Source organism: Peromyscus californicus, unplaced genomic scaffold, assembly GCF_007827085.1.
Source record: "Peromyscus californicus insignis strain IS unplaced genomic scaffold, ASM782708v3 Scaffold_4__1_contigs__length_199733344, whole genome shotgun sequence".
NCBI classification, from domain to species: Eukaryota; Metazoa; Chordata; class Mammalia; order Rodentia; family Cricetidae; genus Peromyscus; species Peromyscus californicus.
The window spans coordinates 169,980,613-169,997,234 of NW_026294562.1; the positions used below are offsets into that span (position 1 = coordinate 169,980,613).

General features: G+C 46.5%; 1 protein-coding gene and 1 long non-coding RNA gene across 3 annotated transcripts; one reads left to right on the forward strand and one right to left on the reverse strand.

Annotated features, from left to right (window-relative positions):
• Positions 1–318: 318 nt before the first annotated feature.
• LOC128095570 (uncharacterized) lies at positions 319–5,758 on the forward strand. Its single transcript, XR_008213264.1, has 2 exons — positions 319–2,912; positions 3,101–5,758. It is a non-coding gene; the product is annotated as an uncharacterized LOC128095570 (long non-coding RNA).
• A 2,276-nt stretch (positions 5,759–8,034) lies between these two features.
• LOC128095566 (zinc finger protein 227-like) lies at positions 8,035–16,376 on the reverse strand. 2 transcript variants are annotated; one of them, XM_052714650.1, is made up of 6 exons: positions 15,987–16,376; positions 13,737–13,890; positions 12,032–12,093; positions 11,035–11,161; positions 9,231–9,299; positions 8,035–8,582 (listed from the first exon to the last, which is right to left on the reverse strand). In XM_052714650.1, the coding sequence occupies exons 3-6, from the start codon at positions 12,089–12,091 to the stop codon at positions 8,122–8,124; spliced, it is 717 nt and encodes a 238-aa protein (XP_052570610.1). In that variant the 5' UTR covers positions 12,092–12,093; positions 13,737–13,890; positions 15,987–16,376; the 3' UTR covers positions 8,035–8,121. The 2 variants fall into 2 exon arrangements, with proteins under 2 accessions (XP_052570610.1, XP_052570612.1); XM_052714652.1 differs by having other exon boundaries at positions 9,243–9,299; positions 15,987–16,374.
• Positions 16,377–16,622: the final 246 nt, after the last annotated feature.

The window sequence follows — 16,622 nt, forward strand, 5'->3', positions numbered from 1 at the left end:
TGCAACAGCTAAAAGGTATTTACACCCCCAGACCTAAAAGTGTCTGGGCTCTGCAAAAACAGACTCTAATGTAACAGTCTATCACTGTTAAATGCTCTCAACAATTGATCACCTGTGTCTCCTGGATGCCAAACTAGTAAAGAAAATAGGTGCCTTAAAATAATCTGTCTCTGCCGGGCGGTGGTGGCGCACGCCTTTAATCCCAGCACTCGGGAGGCAGAGCCAGGCGGATCGCTGTGAGTTCGAGGCCAGCCTGGGCTACCAAGTGAGTTCCAGGAAAGGCGCAAAGCTACACAGAGAAACCCTGTCTCGAAAAACCAAAAAAAAAAAAAAAAAAAAAAAAATAATCTGTCTCTGATAAAGCTTATCTCAGGTTATGAGAATTAAAAACAAGTTCCAATCTCTCTGTCTCTCTCATTAATACGAACCAATCTAAGCAGAGTACTAAACACTACCATGGTCACTAATCATCTCATGGCTGCTTCTTAACATGTTCAAAATTTTTCCCAAGCTCCAGAAACCAGCTTAAACCCATCTGGACAGGTCAGATCTACTTCAGGCTTTTTCTGTCTCACCAGCATCCTGTCAGACACAAAAGCAGCCAGAGTGCCAAGCCAAGAGGGATGGACGGCTCCAGGGCAGCAGAACAGCCCATCATCCCAGGATGCCTGTCCACCTCAGAAGGTCCCCCTTCCCTAGCCCATCCCCCCAAGAACCAACCGACGCCTACCAAGTCAGTTGTAAGCAGTCTTTCCGGGAGAAACGATGCCCCTATTCCTATTCACTTGCTTTTTTATAATAAGCAAAAAGTCTGGAATGTTAGAATTCTGCCCTCACTCCTGCACATGGGTAGCTCAGGGTCTTGCATCTTACATCATCAGTGGGCTGTGACGATTATGTACCTGCCTTAAAAAGCCAGATGCAGACCCCTACCCTCTCTGTTCCCTCTCTGCTCGCTGTTCCCTGCTCTGCTCCCTCCTCCCAGGCCTGGCTCTCCTCTCTTTCTCCCCCCTCGTCCCCTAATAAAGCTCTGAAAACTAGCACTGGGTTCTGTCATGACCGTGACCTTTCCATGCGGTAACAAGACCACCACCAGCACTGTTCATCCTATAAGGAGCAGCAAAAATTAACCAGTAGGGGCTGGACAAATGGCTCAGTGGTTAAGTGCACTTATTATTCACTCAGAGGTGCCAGGGTTGGTCCATAATACCAACATCAGTTCACTCAACCACCTGCCACTCTGGTTCCAGGGAATTTGATGCCCTCTTCTGGCCTCCATGGGCACTGCATGCATGTGGCACACGCACATACATATAAATTAAAAGTAAGTAATTATTTATGACAGCCTTCACTATGTAGCTTAGGCTGGCTCTGAACTTGATTGTCCTATCTTAGCATCCTGAACACTGAAATTAAAGCTATGTGTCACCACACCCTGCCCTGTGGTGTTTGTGGCTATCAGCTAGGCTTCAGAAGCAAAGGATCAGACTGAGTACCTTCAACAACAGAAATCACTGTCTCATGACTCTGGAGGACAGAAGTGTTAGAGGATTTCCTGCAGTGTTCTGCAGCTGGTTTGATTCTGGAGTGTTAGCACTTAACTTTAATCTGCTTTTTGTGATTTGCTACCTTTTGTCTCCCATACCTTCTGTTTGAAGTGTGTAAATCTTATCTGAGAGTTTCCTAAAGGTTCAAAGCCTATGCAAACTTGGTTGTGGGAGGAATAGGAAAGCCAGCTGTCTCTGAACTGAAAAATTGCATTGGCATTGTCTCTTCGGGGAGCTTAGATAAGAGGTTTTGGTATCTGGAATTGACTTGCTAGAGCTGTGAATTGCATAAAAATAAAAAGGCCCTTTGCAAATCGATAGTGGGTAGCTGCCATGGGCTACAGGCTGATCCCCCTGCAGTTGGGAAGCCTAAAAAATCATCCTTACAACAAGACAAGGATGTCCACTCTCCCCATATTTATTCAATATAGTACTAGAAGTTCTAGTTAGAGCAACAAGACAACAAAAGGAGATCAAAGGGATTCAAATTGGAAAGGAAGAAGTCAAACTTTCACTATTTGCAGATGATATGGTAGTATACATAAGTGACCCCAAAAACCCTACCAGGGAACTCCTACAGCTGATAAACTCCTTCAGTAAAGTGGCAGGATACAAGATCAACTCAAAAAAAATCAATAGCCCTCCTATACACAAATGATAAAAGGGCTGAGAAAGAAGTCAGAGATACATCACCCTGTACAATAGCCACAAATAATATAAAATACCTTGGGACAACACTAACTAAAAAAGTGAAGGACCTTTTTGATAAAAACTTTAAATCTGTAAAGAAAGAAATTGAAGACGATATCAGAAAATGGAAGGATCTCCCATGCTCATGGATAGGTAGGATTAACATAGTAAAAATGGCAATCTTACCAAAAGCAATCTACAGATTCAATGCAATCCCCATCAAAATCCCAACACAATTCTTCACAGACTTGGAAAGAAAAATACTCAACTTCATATGGAAAAACAAAAGACTCAGGATAGCTAAAAGAATCCTATACGATAAAGCAACCCTTGGAGGCATCACCATCCCTGACCTCAAACTCTACTATAGAGCTATAGTAATAAAAACAGCTTGGTACTGGTATAAAAACCAACATACAGACCAATGGAATCGAATTGAAGACCCTGACATTAATCCATGCACATATGAACACCTGGTTTTCGACAAAGAAGCCAAAACTATACAATGGAAAAAAGAAAGTATCTTCAACAAATAGTGCTGGCATAACTGGATGTCAATATGTAAAAGATTACAAATAGATCCATATCTGTCACCATGCACAAAACTCAAGTCCAAGTGGATCAAGGACCTCAACATAAATCCAATTACACTAAACTTAATAGAAAAGAAAGTAGGTTTTTTTTTTTTTTTTTTTTTTTTTGGTTTTTCGAGACAGGGTTTCTCTGTGTAGCTTTGCGCCTTTCCTGGAACTCACTTTGTAGACCAGGCTGGCCTCGAACTCACAGAGATCCGCCTGGCTCTGCCTCCCGAGTGCTGGGATTAAAGGTGTGCGCCACCACTGCCCGGCTAGAAAAGAAAGTAGGAAGTACTCTTGAACGCATTGGCACCGGAGACCATTTCCTAAATATAACACCAACAGCACAGACCCTGAGCACAATTAATAAATGGGACCTCTTGAAATTAAGAAGCTTTTGCAGGGTGGAAGACACGGTCAATAAGACAGTCAACAGAATGGGAAAAGACCTTCACCAACCCCACATCTGACAGAGGATTGATCTCCACAGTATATAAAGAACTCAAGAAACTAGACATCAAAATACTAAACAATCCAATTAAAAAATGGGCTAAAGAGCTAAACAGAGAATTCACAAAACAAGAATCACAAATGGCTGAAAGACATTTAAAGAAATGCTCAACATCCTTAATCATCAGAGAAATGCAAATCAAAAAGACTCTGAGATACCACCTTACACCTGTCAGAATGGCTACGATCAAAAACACCAATGACAGTCAGTGTTGGAGAGGATGTGGAGCAAAGGGAACACTCCTCCACTGTTGGTGGGAATGCAAGCTTGTACAACCACTGTGGAAATCAATATGGCGGTTGCTCAGAAAATTAGGAATCGATCTACCTCAAGACCCAGCCATACCACTCTTGGGCATATACCCAAGGAATGCTGATTCATACCATAAAGATACATGCTCAACTATGTTCATAGCAGCACTATTTGTAATAGCCAGAACCTGGAAACAACCTAGATGCCCGTCAACTAAAGAATGGATGAAGAAAATGTGGTACATATACACAATGAAGTACTACTCAGCAAAGAAAAATAATGAAAGCATGAAATTTGCAGGCAAATGGATGGAACTAGAAAAAATCATCCTGAGTGAGGTAACTCAAACCCAGAAAGACAAACATGGTATGTACTTACTCATAAGTGGATTCTAGATATAAAATAAAGAACAATCAGACTACAAAAAAAAATCATCCTTACAGTGCCTGGTGTCTTCTTTCCACAGACCTGAGTAAACCCCTACCTGATACAACAGGAGGCTCAGAATAAAAGTGACTAAAGCCCTTCCCACATTCCTCACACTTAACAGAATTGGGACACACTATATTGTGCCGACTGGGACAACTGGTGACATTTAAATGGGCTGTTTAGGTTGTATAGTGTTGTGCAGCGACATCGGACTTGATTGAATATTACACTACCAGCTGCTTAAGGAAAACACATTTAGTTTCTGATGTAAGAGATGAGACATTTGAAAAGGTGTATGTGCAGGTGTCAGCATTTGAGTGGGCACAAATTCACATATTTAGAGAGAACAGTGACTCGATAATTTAACAACTGGTGAGTCTAGGTTAAGGGTATAAAACTATATAATTTTTATAGTTTTTCTAAAAGTTAATGTACATATTTGATTAAAATCTCACTAGATAACTAAGCCTATACATCTGTATCTTTAAAAATTATTTATCTATAGATCAAGCATGCACATGTGCGTGCATGCGTGTCTGTGTGTGCACGTGTGCCTAAGTCCAGAAGCATTGGAACCTCTAGAGCTGGAGTTACAATTGGTTGTGAGCCACCAGATGTGGGTACACGTAACAAAACTCTGGTTCTCTGAAAGAGGAGCACATACTCTAAGTGCTGGGCTGTCTCTCCAGCCCCACATCTGTATTGTGTGTGTGTGTGTGTGTGTGTGTGTGTGTGTGTGTGTGTGTGTGTGGTATATAATGTGTTTTGCATACATGAGCAGGTATGTATGCCCATGTGCATGTGTTTGGAGGCCGGAGGATGATTTAGGTATCTTGCTCTGTCATACTCCCTGTTGCCTAGAGACATGGTCTCTCCTAGGCTGTCAGCAAGTCCCAACAATCTTCCTTCCTCCACTTCCCACAGCACTGGGATCACAGACCTCCACAGGGCCATACCCAGCTTTTTACATGGATACTGGGGATTCAACTCAGATTCCCATGTTTGTCCAGCAAGCTCTGTTACCCACTCAGCCATCTTCTCCAGCCCCATTTATTTCTCTAAAAACATACAGCTAACTTTCACATTTTATGGTTTTCCAGGTTAATATATTCTGAGCAACTTTCAGCGGTTGTAGCTAATTCTACCTCTTCTCACTTGATGCTTGCAGAGGACCACTGGACTGCAAAGTAGAAAGTTCCTTGGCCAGGCAACCAATTATAAAACGATGATGCAATGTGAACAACTTCTTCAATACAGTTATAGCTGACACCAATCTACCTTTGATGACCAGAGATGCATTGTGGGTACAGCCTCTTTCATTGCAGCCCTCCATACTGCATGAAAAAAGCCACAGGATAAGCCCTTGGCTACAGGAAATTTTTAGTCAGCAATTTTATTTCCCACACCTTTACGCTTAAGTAAAAATAATGCCCACTGTTAAGTATAGAGAGCTAAGTCAGCATTTGGCAAGTAACGGGTCACCCGGTACCTTTCGGCACACAGTCCACTGAAAGATGATTGCTGACATTCATAGTCTTGCCAAGAGGGCCACTGCCTGTATTTCTTCCTTACAATGAGTTCTAGGTGTTACTCTGGCATGTTATGGTTTTAAAGGTGTTGCTGCAGGATGTCTTCCTGTACGCTGTGAATGTGTGTTGCTATGACTGGTTAATAAAGAAGCTGCTCTGGCCTATGGCGTGCCAGGTTATAGCCAGGCAGGAAATCCGAGAGAGAGAGAGAGAGAGAGAGAGAGAGAGAGAGAGAGAGAGAGAGAGAGAGAGAGAGAGAGGAAGAAAAAAGGCAGAGGCGGAAGAGATGTCTAGCCGCTGCCCAAGGAGAAGCAAGATGCCAGCAGGCTGGTAACGCCATGGTCATGTGGCAAAACAGATGAATAGAAATGGGTTAAGATGAAAAAGCTAGCCAGCAAGAAGCCTGCTATAGGCCAGTTTGTAAATAATATTAAGTCTCTAAATGATTATTTTATAAGCGGCTGAGGGACCATGGGGCTGGGTAGGACTGGAGAAACCTTCCAGCTACAAGGTGTGTTAGATCTTGAATCAGGAGAAGCCTGCTCCCACATGCAATGGTTTTATAGGGTTTAGCACTGGGATAGACTCATGGAAAACTTGAAGATGGACATTTCATGTATCATGCTTTGGAGCCAAGGCTGGCCACAAACCTATCATCTTCCAGTCTTGGCCTCCTGAACGCTGGGTTCACGAGTATGTGCCACCACACCCACTCTGCTACTTTCTTTGGGTATGGATTTTCTTATGGTATCGAAGGCGGGAAGCGTAATCAAAGCCTTTTCCACATATATCACATTTGTACGGTTTTTCTCCAGTATGAACACTCCGGTGAACTTGAAGACGTGAGCTCTGACTGAAGCCCTTCCCACACTCCTCACACTTAAAGAGTTTCTCCTTGGTATGAATAGTCAGATGAACTCGAAGCTTGGAAGGGAAACCGAAGGCCTTTCCACACTCCTCACATTTGTGAGGTCTGTCTCCCGTGTGGACCCTCTGATGGTGGTAGAGGTCCAAGCTCCTGCCAAAGCATTTCCCACACTCCTGACATCTGTAAGGCTTCTCTCCACTGTGGCATCTCTGATGGAGAATAAACTGGGAGCTGTATATAAAGCCCTTCCCACACACATCACACTTGTATGGCTTCTTCCCAGTGTGGACTCTATGATGGTAATGGAGGCCAGAGGAACGACTGAATCCTTTCCCACAGATATCACATTTGTATGGTTTTTCTCCAGTGTGAACTCTCTGGTGAGCTTGAAGACGTGAGCGCTGACTGAAGCCCTTCCCACACTCCTCACACTTAAAGAGTTTCTCCTTCATGTGAATACGCAGATGGACTCGAAGGTTGGAGGGGAGACTGAAGGCCTTTCCACACTCCTCACATTTGTGGGGTTTCTCGCCCGTGTGGACCCTCTGATGGTGGCGAAGGTCCATGCTCCTGCCAAAGCATTTCCCACACTCCTTGCATCTGTAAGGCTTCTCTCCAGTGTGGCCTCTCTGATGGAGAATAAACTGGGAACTGTACCTAAAACTCTTTCCACACACATCACACTTGTATGGCTTCTCCCCAGTGTGGACTCTCTGATGGGAATGGAGGCCAAAAGCCTGCTTGAATCCTTTCCCACAGACATCACATTTGTATGGTTTTTCTCCAGTGTGGACCTGCTGACGTACCCGATAGTCAACGGGCTGACTCAAGCTCTTGCCACACTCTCCACACCTGCAGGGTTTCTTCTCTGAGGGGACCCTCTGGTAAGCATGAAGGTCTGACCTCCCGCTGAAGCTTTTCCCACACTCCTGACATTTATACGGTTTCTCTCTAGCGTGTGCTGCTTGGTGTCGTGTAAAATTTGACCTATAACAGAAGCTCTTCCCACACACTTTACAGCTGTATGGTTTCTCTCCAGTATGGACTCTCTGGTGAATGTGAAGCCTCGAAGACTGACTGTAGCCCTTCCCACATGTTTCACATTTGAACTGCTTCTCTTTGGCATGGATATTCTGGGGAGCTTGAAGGTTGGAAGCCTGCCTGCAGCCTTCCCCGCATTCCTTACACGTACAGGGCTTCTCTCCTGTGTGAACTCGTAAATGGAGATGGAGATCTGTATTTCGGGAAAACCCTTTCCCGCATGCCTTACATTTGGACGGTTTCTCTCCAGTGCGGACTCTCGGATGGCATGTTAACGGTGAATTGTGGCTGAAACCTTTGCCGCACACATCACACTGGTGTGGCTCTTCACCAGTGCGCGCCCTCTGATGGCACTGGAGAGCCGAGCTCTGACTAGAACACTTGCAACACTCCTCACATTGATGAGGTTTCTCTCCCGGGTGAGCGCTGTTGTGAATGACGAGACCCTGGCTGCCGCTGGACCTCTTCCCACAACTGTCACATCTGTGGGACTTTCCGTCGGGGTGACTGGTCTGGGGAGAACGCGAGGGGCTCTTGTTGAAGGGATCACTAGATGGGGGGTGTTTCTCTAGCTCCTCTCCTGGGTGTGAGCACTGACTACCGCAGCGCTCTGCTGGGTAGACAGGCTGGCCAACGGGAAGCCCCGAGCCACACTCACTCTGCAGACATGGTTTCCCTCCTAAGGACAGTCCCTGATCAACACCGTCATTAGTTTGTCACAGTCATCACATCTGTGGGGTTTCTGCTCTTGGTTGGTTTTGAGCGGCTTACAAAGCGAAGACTTCCTCATCAAATCTGCATACACACACAGGTCACGTTTCACACAGACCGGCTTATCCCCACTCTGGTTCTGTGCATCCTGCAGACACCGATTTTGGCAATAATTCTGAGTTCCTGAGATTGAAAAGTCTTCTTGTTCAAGGCACCTGCAGCTATCTCCCTTGTGATTCTTTGTGTTGCTCCCATTGTCAGAAACCTGAATGGAATAGTGTCGCAGTAGTTGAGAACGCTTCCTCTGAAGATACCCGGTCGATTTCTGGGCAGCCTGTTTCCAGATGTGCCAGCAAGACACCTCTTCCTGGGGAAGATGCTTCAGTGCGAGTCTCCCAAGAGTCGCCGACTCATGTGGACTGCTGCCGTCTGTGAGAGAGCAGTTGGGAGAGATGAGGACAGGTTATGGGAGGGCTCCGTACCCAGGGAATGGGAGAGACTGACTCAAGCCAGGGCCAAGGGCATCTTGTCCTTACTATGTAACTTGTCATTTCCTCATGTTTTCACGGCGGTGGAAGCAAGGATGGGATGGAAGGCTCCCGAGCGTACGCTGTGCCCCATTTACAGACACATGTCTGACGTGTGACATGAGCGCTTCAAGGGCTGGAGAGATGGTCCGGTGGCTAAGAGCACCCGCTCGTCTCCAGAGGAACCGAGTTTGCATGCCAGCACCCACGCTAAGGGACTTACAACTCTCTGTAACTCCAGCTTCGGGGACGCTAGCTCCACGGGCACCCACATACGCATGGCATACAAACACAAACACTTTTTAAAGTTTAAAAATGAAAAAGAAAACACGAGCGCTATGGGCACAAAGACTACCCTTGCATCCACACTCTACCGCACAAGGACATGAATTAAAAGCATATTCACCCTTTTTCCTCAGTACTTATGCAAATGGGATTCTATCCAAATTTCAGTCAGAAAAGCTTCAAACTTGGTTAGGCCAGAGGGCAGGAGTAACAATGTGGATGTACTGCGGACCAGACCTGAGAGACCAGCAGCATGGGTTCTCACCAGGACACCTACTTCTCTGGACTTCTGCTTCCTGTAGCCAAAGCCTTTCTGCTTTGAGGGGAAAGCACCCTGAGAAAAGACAAGACACATATATTAAAGGCGAACACAAAATTAAAGCAATTTCTGTCTAAATTACACAATCCTCAGGACCTGTGAAGTGAATTTTAGAAATGTTTTATCACAAAGTGGACTGATAAATAAAGGACTGGGCAGACAGCTCAGTGGCCAATAGCACTGGCCACACAACCACAAGGACTGAGACTGGATCCCAGTACCCGTGGGACAAGTCAGGCGTGGTCTCCTGACCGCACACAATAACGCTGGTGCTTTGGGGGTAGATAGCAGGGTCACTGGGGCATGCTGGCTGCCAGCCACAGGTACGGGAGGGGCTGTGCCTCAAAGAAATAAGGCAGAGAGTGGTAACAAAGGCGCCTGATGACCTCCATGTGCACAGAGCACACACAGGCACTCGTATACACAGTGATTTGAAAGGAATTTCAAAGATGAGTTAAAAGAAATCAAGCCCATGGCTATGGATGTATAACAGATTCTGCTTCATCATACTGTAACTGTCTCTCACATCCCTCACCAGAAACCACCAGGCCTTGCTGCAGCAGGTCCTCCAAAACAGATTTTGACATCCTACCGTCATCTATTCTGTGGCAAAGAAAACACTACGCCAGGCATGGTGGCACACATCTTTAATCCCAGCACTCAGGAGGCAGAGGCAGGTGGATCTCTGTGAGTTTGAGGCCAGCCTGGGCTACAGAACGAGTTTCAGGACAGCGAGTGATACACAGAGAAACTGTGACTCTGAGGAGAAAAAGAAAATACTACTATACTGTACCATGTTTGTTTCTTTACCTATTAATAGGTCACAGGCGTAATTAGAAAAACAAAGTACAGGGTTGGGGTATGGCTCAGGGGTAGAGCCCCTGCCTAGAATCCCCCAGTGAGGGGCTGGGGTGTGGTTCAGTGGTAGAGCCCCTGCCTAGAATCCCCCAGTGAGGGGCTGGGGTGTGGCTCAGTGGTAGAGGCCCTGCCTAGAATCCCCCAGTGAGGGGCTGGGGTGTGGCTCAGTGGTAGAGCCCCTGCCTAGAATCCCCCAGTGAGGGGCTGGGGTATGGCTCAGTGGTAAAGCCCCTGCCTAGAATCCCCCAGTAAGGGGCTGGGGGTGTGGCTCAGTGGTAGAGCCCCTGTCTAGAATCCCCCAGTGAGGGGCTGGGGGTGTGGCTCAGTGGTAGAGACCCTGCCTAGAATCCCCCAGTGAGGGGCTGGGGTTGTGGCTCAGTGATAGAGCCTCTCTGCCTAGAATCCTCCAGGGGCTGGGGATGTCAATCAGTGGGACTGCTCTTGCCTAGAATTAACCAGCAAGCTGGGAGTGTGGCTCAGCAGCAGACTCCTGCCTAACACACACAAGGTCCTGGATTCTAGTCTCAGCAAAATCGAAAGCACTGAAGTTAAGCTGTCCATTTGTGGTTCATATGAAACAGGGTTTCTCCCTGGCAGCATATGGATACTCTGGATGGTAGATCATCCTGCTGTGGGACCTAGCTGTCCCTGGCTACTAACTACTGAATGTCAGTAGCACCCATCCCTGAATTGTGAGAAGTATGTCCAGACATGGCCAAATGTTCTCGATAGAAAAATCACCCCTAGCTAAGAATCAATGGTTTAAAGAGATTTTGGCTGAGCAGAAACGTCAGCAAAATCCCTGTTGTCCCAGGGAATCCTTTCAAATGGTCCAGAGCCTTGAGCATCTGAGGACAGGGAGTCTCTGGTGTCCCAGGACACTCCTCCTCACCCACAGCAACCAGGTTCCTGAAGTTCTCCAGCATCATGTCTTGGTACAGCTGCCTCTGTGTGAGGTCCAGCAGCCCCAGCTCCTCGGTAGTAAACACCAATGCCACATCCTTGAATGTCACTGCCTCCTGTGACATCAAACACAAGTAACCTCAAGTCAGCTCCCAGGGAAGAGGAGCAGCAGTGCGGACACGGTCACGCGAGTGCCACGGTCACGCGGGTGCCACGGTCACGCGGGCGCCATGGTCACGCGGGTGCCATGGTCACGTGGGTGCTGCAGACTCAGAGGGGTCCAAGCAGACTGAGCGCCAATAGTTGTTCTGCATTCATACAACCCCCAACATCCCAAACTCTGACTCCCCCCTCCTTCTTCCCCTCTCTCTCTCTCCCCCCCCTCTCTTCTTCTCTCTCCCTCTCTGTGTGCGTGTGTGTGTGCATTTTCTTTCTTGAGGGGGAGGTGAGAAAGGGTCTCAGACAGCCCAGGCTGTACTCAAACTCAGTATCACAGAAGATAACCCTGAACCTCTGCTCCTCCTGGCTTCACTCCCACCGTGCTAGAACTTGGGCCCCGTACACCAGGCCTTGTTTTTATTTTGGCCATGCACACCAGGCCTGGGTTACACAGCGCTAGAGATCAAAGCCAGGGCTTTAGGGATACTAAGCGAGCGCTCTCTCCAGCTCCAGCCCCAGCCCCACAAACAGCTACTTCATAACCAAAATAACAGGTTATTTTTGACAGCAATTTTGTGAATTAGTAACAAGTGATAACACACACACACATATCATACACACACACAGCATACACAGACACACACATACAGACACACACATCACACATACACACACAGCATACACAGACATACACACACACACACACACACACACACACACACACACACACACAGCACCTAACTCATACGCAAAGATCTGCTGTTTTCTACCAATACCCCCCCCCCAAAAGACACAATGACATATAAAATTACTGAGAAATGTCTGACCTGAAATATGGCCATTTTCTCTTTTTCCTTTGAAGGAAGGTCACTCTCCTGAGAAGGCATAACTAAGGAAAGATAAAGAAGCCATGAAACAAATGTCAGAACTGCCATTAGCCAGGTGAAACACTGTCCCCTACTTCCAGACACATGCCACCACACATAGCTCGGAAATCAGAAGCACCCACCGACTTCAGCTACTAGCAGACCCCTTAGCTCAGCTGGGCAGTGAACCTATACAACTAATATCAGTATTCCTACTATAGAGTTTCAGATTCTGGAAATGGTGGGATAGGAGAGCCAGGAAAACAATATACAGGCAATGAATGAATGAATCAAAGTTAGGAAAGAAGAGAAAAAAGTAGGCTCTGAATGCCTGGTTCAATTTCTAGAAGTAATACTTACTATCCCAGCACAGGGAATGCTAGAAAACCTTTGTGCCTCACTTTTACCATTAGCATAATTTCTGCCTACCTCATAGGGTACCTCAGAGGACTAAATGAGTAGATGGAAAGTTATAAGAATAGGGGATTGAGCCGGACGGTGGTGGCGCACGCCTTTAATCCCAGCACTTGGGAGGCAGAGGCCGGTGGATCTCTGTGAGTTCGAGGCCAGCCTGGACTACCAAGTGAGTTCCAGGAAAGGCGCAAAGCTACACAGAGAAACCCTGTCTCGAAAAACAAAACAAAACAAAACAAAAAAAAAAGAATAGGGGATTGAAGTGTCACTCTGTTTAGTCTTATTAAATAAAAACCCATAGTCAGATATCAAAGGTGAAAGCTGAAAGATCAGAGAAACAGAGCAGCTACAGTCACTTAGAGACTTCTTACCTCTACAAAATCTCAGACTGAATGGGGCCAAGATCCTGTCTCTATGAATCCTCAGACTGAATGGAGCCAAGATCCTGTCTCCAACCTCCTTAGTGCTGGGATCAAAGGCTTGAGCCTCCCAAGTGCTGGGATCAAAGGCTTGCACCACCACCACCACCACCACCACCACCCAGCTGTTTCTCTTTTAGACTGGTTCAATCTCATGTAGTCTAGGGTGGCCTTGAACTCCTGATTTTCCTGCTTCTTCCACCCAAGTGCTGGGATTAAAGGTGTGTGCCACCATGGCCTGGCCTCTCTAATTAACTAGTGGCCAGCTCTGCCCTCTGATCTCCAGGCAAACTTTATTTGTCAGAACACAAACAGAATATCCTAACGGGATAGAGACTTGCAAAGGACCTAGGTTTGATTCCCAGCACCTACACAGTAGTTCACAACTGTCTGCAATTCTAGTCCAAGGGGATCCAACACTCTCTGTTGGCCTCTGTGGGTACCAGGCACTCATGCATCATACACATATAGATTCAGACAAAGCACTTACACACATAAAACAATAAGATAGATAAATCTAGAGTGTTTTTAAAGACTAGGAAATCCCTTTTCTAAGAGGAAAAAAAGGAGATATTTTACAACATAAACTATATATGCTAACGCTGTGCTCCTGTGAAAGTCACCTTTAATTTCTAAAGAGCCTAATTCTGACCGGAGATATCTTAACTAAATATTTTTGCCCCCAAAGTAATATTTTATTGACACTGGTATCTAAAAGGCATCATTTGATTAGCTGAACAAAAATGAAGAAAATAGGTATGAACCTTAAAAAAAAAAAAAAAAAAAAAAGGATTGCAAGAGGTTATGGGAAAACAGCATGCATCTATTATTACCTTCGGTGTTTTGTTTTGTTGGAGGCAGGGTCCCACTATCCTGGCTGGCCTGGAACTAGCTATGCAGCCCAAGCAGTCCATGAAGTCACAAAGATCCACCTGCTTCTGCCTCCCCGGTGCTGTGATTAAAGGCGTGTTCCATGACATTGGGCCACTTAAAAAAAAAAAGAAAAAAAACTCTCAGGAAACGTAATGACAGAGTGTGACTACGGTTCTGATAAAAGTCAAGCCTGCAACCTAAGCCCCTAAGACACACTTTAAAACGAGCAAGAAAGAGACACTGTTGGGAAGTTGGGCACTTAGCTCGGTGGTAGACCGATTTGCCTCCCCAGCCCAAGGCCTTAGATTCAGGCCCCACCACCAGTTTAAAACGACATTGTCAAATTTTAGGTATTTTTGTATTCTCTGTGTTTCTCAGAATGAGAATACATGCTGATTCAGCTTTATATTTTTGCTATAAATAACAACCCCCCTTTTTCAGGTGTGTGTGACGTGCATGTGTACGCATATTTTTGCATTTGTGTATAGCAGGAACCTAATAGAGTCACTGTATTTAGGGTAAACATTAGAATGTAATAAGCCAGGTAGTGGTGGTACACGCCTTTAATCCCAGCACTTGGGAGAGAGAGGCAGGAGGATCTCAGTGAGTTCCAGGCCAGCCTGGTCTACAAAGTGAGTTCCAGGCCAGCCAAGACTGTTACACAGAGAAACCCTGTCTCGGAAAAACAAGCAAACAAAGGCGTAATAGTTGTTTCTCACTGTATCTAGGGTAACAGTCGAATGTATAGAGGTACTAAGACCTTGAGGAAATTCTTGTAGAGCACAGCGATTGTTTTCTGTGATTTATAGAGTTGATTTTCTGAGGGAGTTTTCCATCTGTTGCACAGTCTTGGTCATAAGACTATCTAGGCACAGTTGGAGGTCTTGAATTATTGGGTACTGCAAACAGTTGCAGGGTGTGATGATTTCCTTTAGAGAACATATAGCATAGATCAAGGGGGCTTTGGTATGAGGAACTTGTTGTATCCCACACATAACCTTTGTGTACAATCAATAAATACGCTCTGAACGGAGGTTTGAGGTTCAGTTCACAGAAACTGTTCCTCCCTGCTGCCAGAGAGTCTAAAATTACATTCTGGGGTGACCCTCCTTCTTGGAACATCCCACAAAACACAGAATGCCAGAAATGTCTGTGGGCACCCATGCATGTGGAAGCCTGAGGCTGGAGTCAGGAATCACCCTTCCTTTCCCATCTCATTCATTCATTGACAGGTAGGGTCTCTCAGCCAAACCCAGAGCTCACTGATTAGGGCAGTCTTGCTAGGCAGTTTGCTCTAGGAATTCCATCTTGGCTGCCTAAGGCTAAGCTCTGACCTGACGTTTACATGGGTTTCTGGGGATCCAAACTCTAGTCCTGGATCGCTTTAACCCTGGAGCCACCTCCCTAGCCGGAGATATCGATTTCTATAAGAATGACACAGACAACATAAATTCCAAACCAACTAAAAGGTATAAAGCTAAGCCATGAAAGGTGAACAAGAGGAAGCAATGCAGGACCTGGTAAGTTAAAAACATATATACACGTATACAGAAAGAGATGTATGTAATATATACAGAGGGGAGATTACTTTCCTAATCATTCAATTTAAGAAGTGGCTTTGTACTTGAACTCAAGCAATACTAATATAAATACATATTAACAAGTAGACTGACCACAAAACAAAAACAAAAACAAAAACACACCCTGTATTCTTTCTAACTACACAAGGCACTACCAAACGCGGAGTGGAGACTCTCACCTGTAATCCCAACACTTGGGCGGTGGAGGCAGAAAGATCAGGAGTCATCCTTGGGGGCACAGTGAGTTTGAGGCCACCCCGAGCTACGTAAGACCCTGTTTCAAAAAAAAAAAAAAAAAAAAAAAAAAGGAGGAGGGGCTGGAGAGATGCCTCAACCGTTAAGAGCACTCGCAGATCTTCTAGAAGGGCAGAGTTCGGCTCCCAGCACCCATGTCAGGCCACCCACAATCGCCTGAACCCGTGCTCCAGGGGAACTGATGGCCCGCCCCTACTAGCCTCCTCAGGCACACGTGCTCATTCATTCATTCTCTGTCTCTGTCTCTCACGCACACGCAACCTTTTTTTTAAACAGATAAAATGCGATCATGTTTCTGGTGGCCAATTTTCGGGGTCAAGGGAGCCCAATGAACTCAAGGCACACCCCGACGAGAAAGAGTCTTCGGCGCAGTACCTGGGGCTGACAGCTGTGCCAAGTCCCTCCTTCCTGCTGTTCCCTGGGAACGCCTTAGGGAAAGGACGCGGGGAAATGAGGGAAAGCGCCGGGCAGTCTCCTAACGCCAGGGCTGGCTCCCGTCGCGGGCTCTCGGGGAGAAGGACGCCCGAGGACAGGGCCGGGCCCACAGCGGCAGATGCTAACCGCAGCAGATGCTAACCGCGCCACCACCCAGCCACCGCCACCTTCCCACTCAATCAACTGCGCCGACAGGAGCGGCTGAGAGGCGGGGATGGAAACTGCACTTCCGGTCCCCTCACTTCCGGCCCCCGGGAGCGGCCGTCGCGAAGGCTCAAAAGACTGGAAAGGGGCTGAGGCGGATGCGGGATGGACTCGCCGCCCTGATCGGAAAGAGGGTCTTGGAATACACTTCCCAGAACTCACCCACTGCAGGAAGGACCAAGTCGTGACCTCTGGGAGCTTCCGGACTACAACTTCCAGAAGCCCCTTCATCTTCCGGTCACTTTATGCGCCTCACAAGGGAAGATTGTAGACCCTTGGGATGAGTGTTGATCATTCCCTCAAATACTAGGTAGTTTGCATTGTTTTGGGGGTGGGAGGAGAGGGCTGTGACAAAATACCCGACAGAAATAA

Excerpts from the sequence above, each read along its gene's own strand:
- LOC128095566 (XM_052714650.1), bottom strand. The coding sequence starts at position 12,091 with ATGCCTTCTCAGGAGAGTGACCTTCCTTCAAAGGAAAAAGAGAAAATG. Across the intron at positions 11,162-12,031 it reads AGAAAATGGCCATATTTCAG|GAGGCAGTGACATTCAAGGA; the intron begins GTCAGACATTTC and ends TTGATGTCACAG. Across the intron at positions 8,583-9,230 it reads CCAGAGAAGTAGGTGTCCTG|ACGGCAGCAGTCCACATGAG; the intron begins GTGAGAACCCAT and ends GCTCTCTCACAG.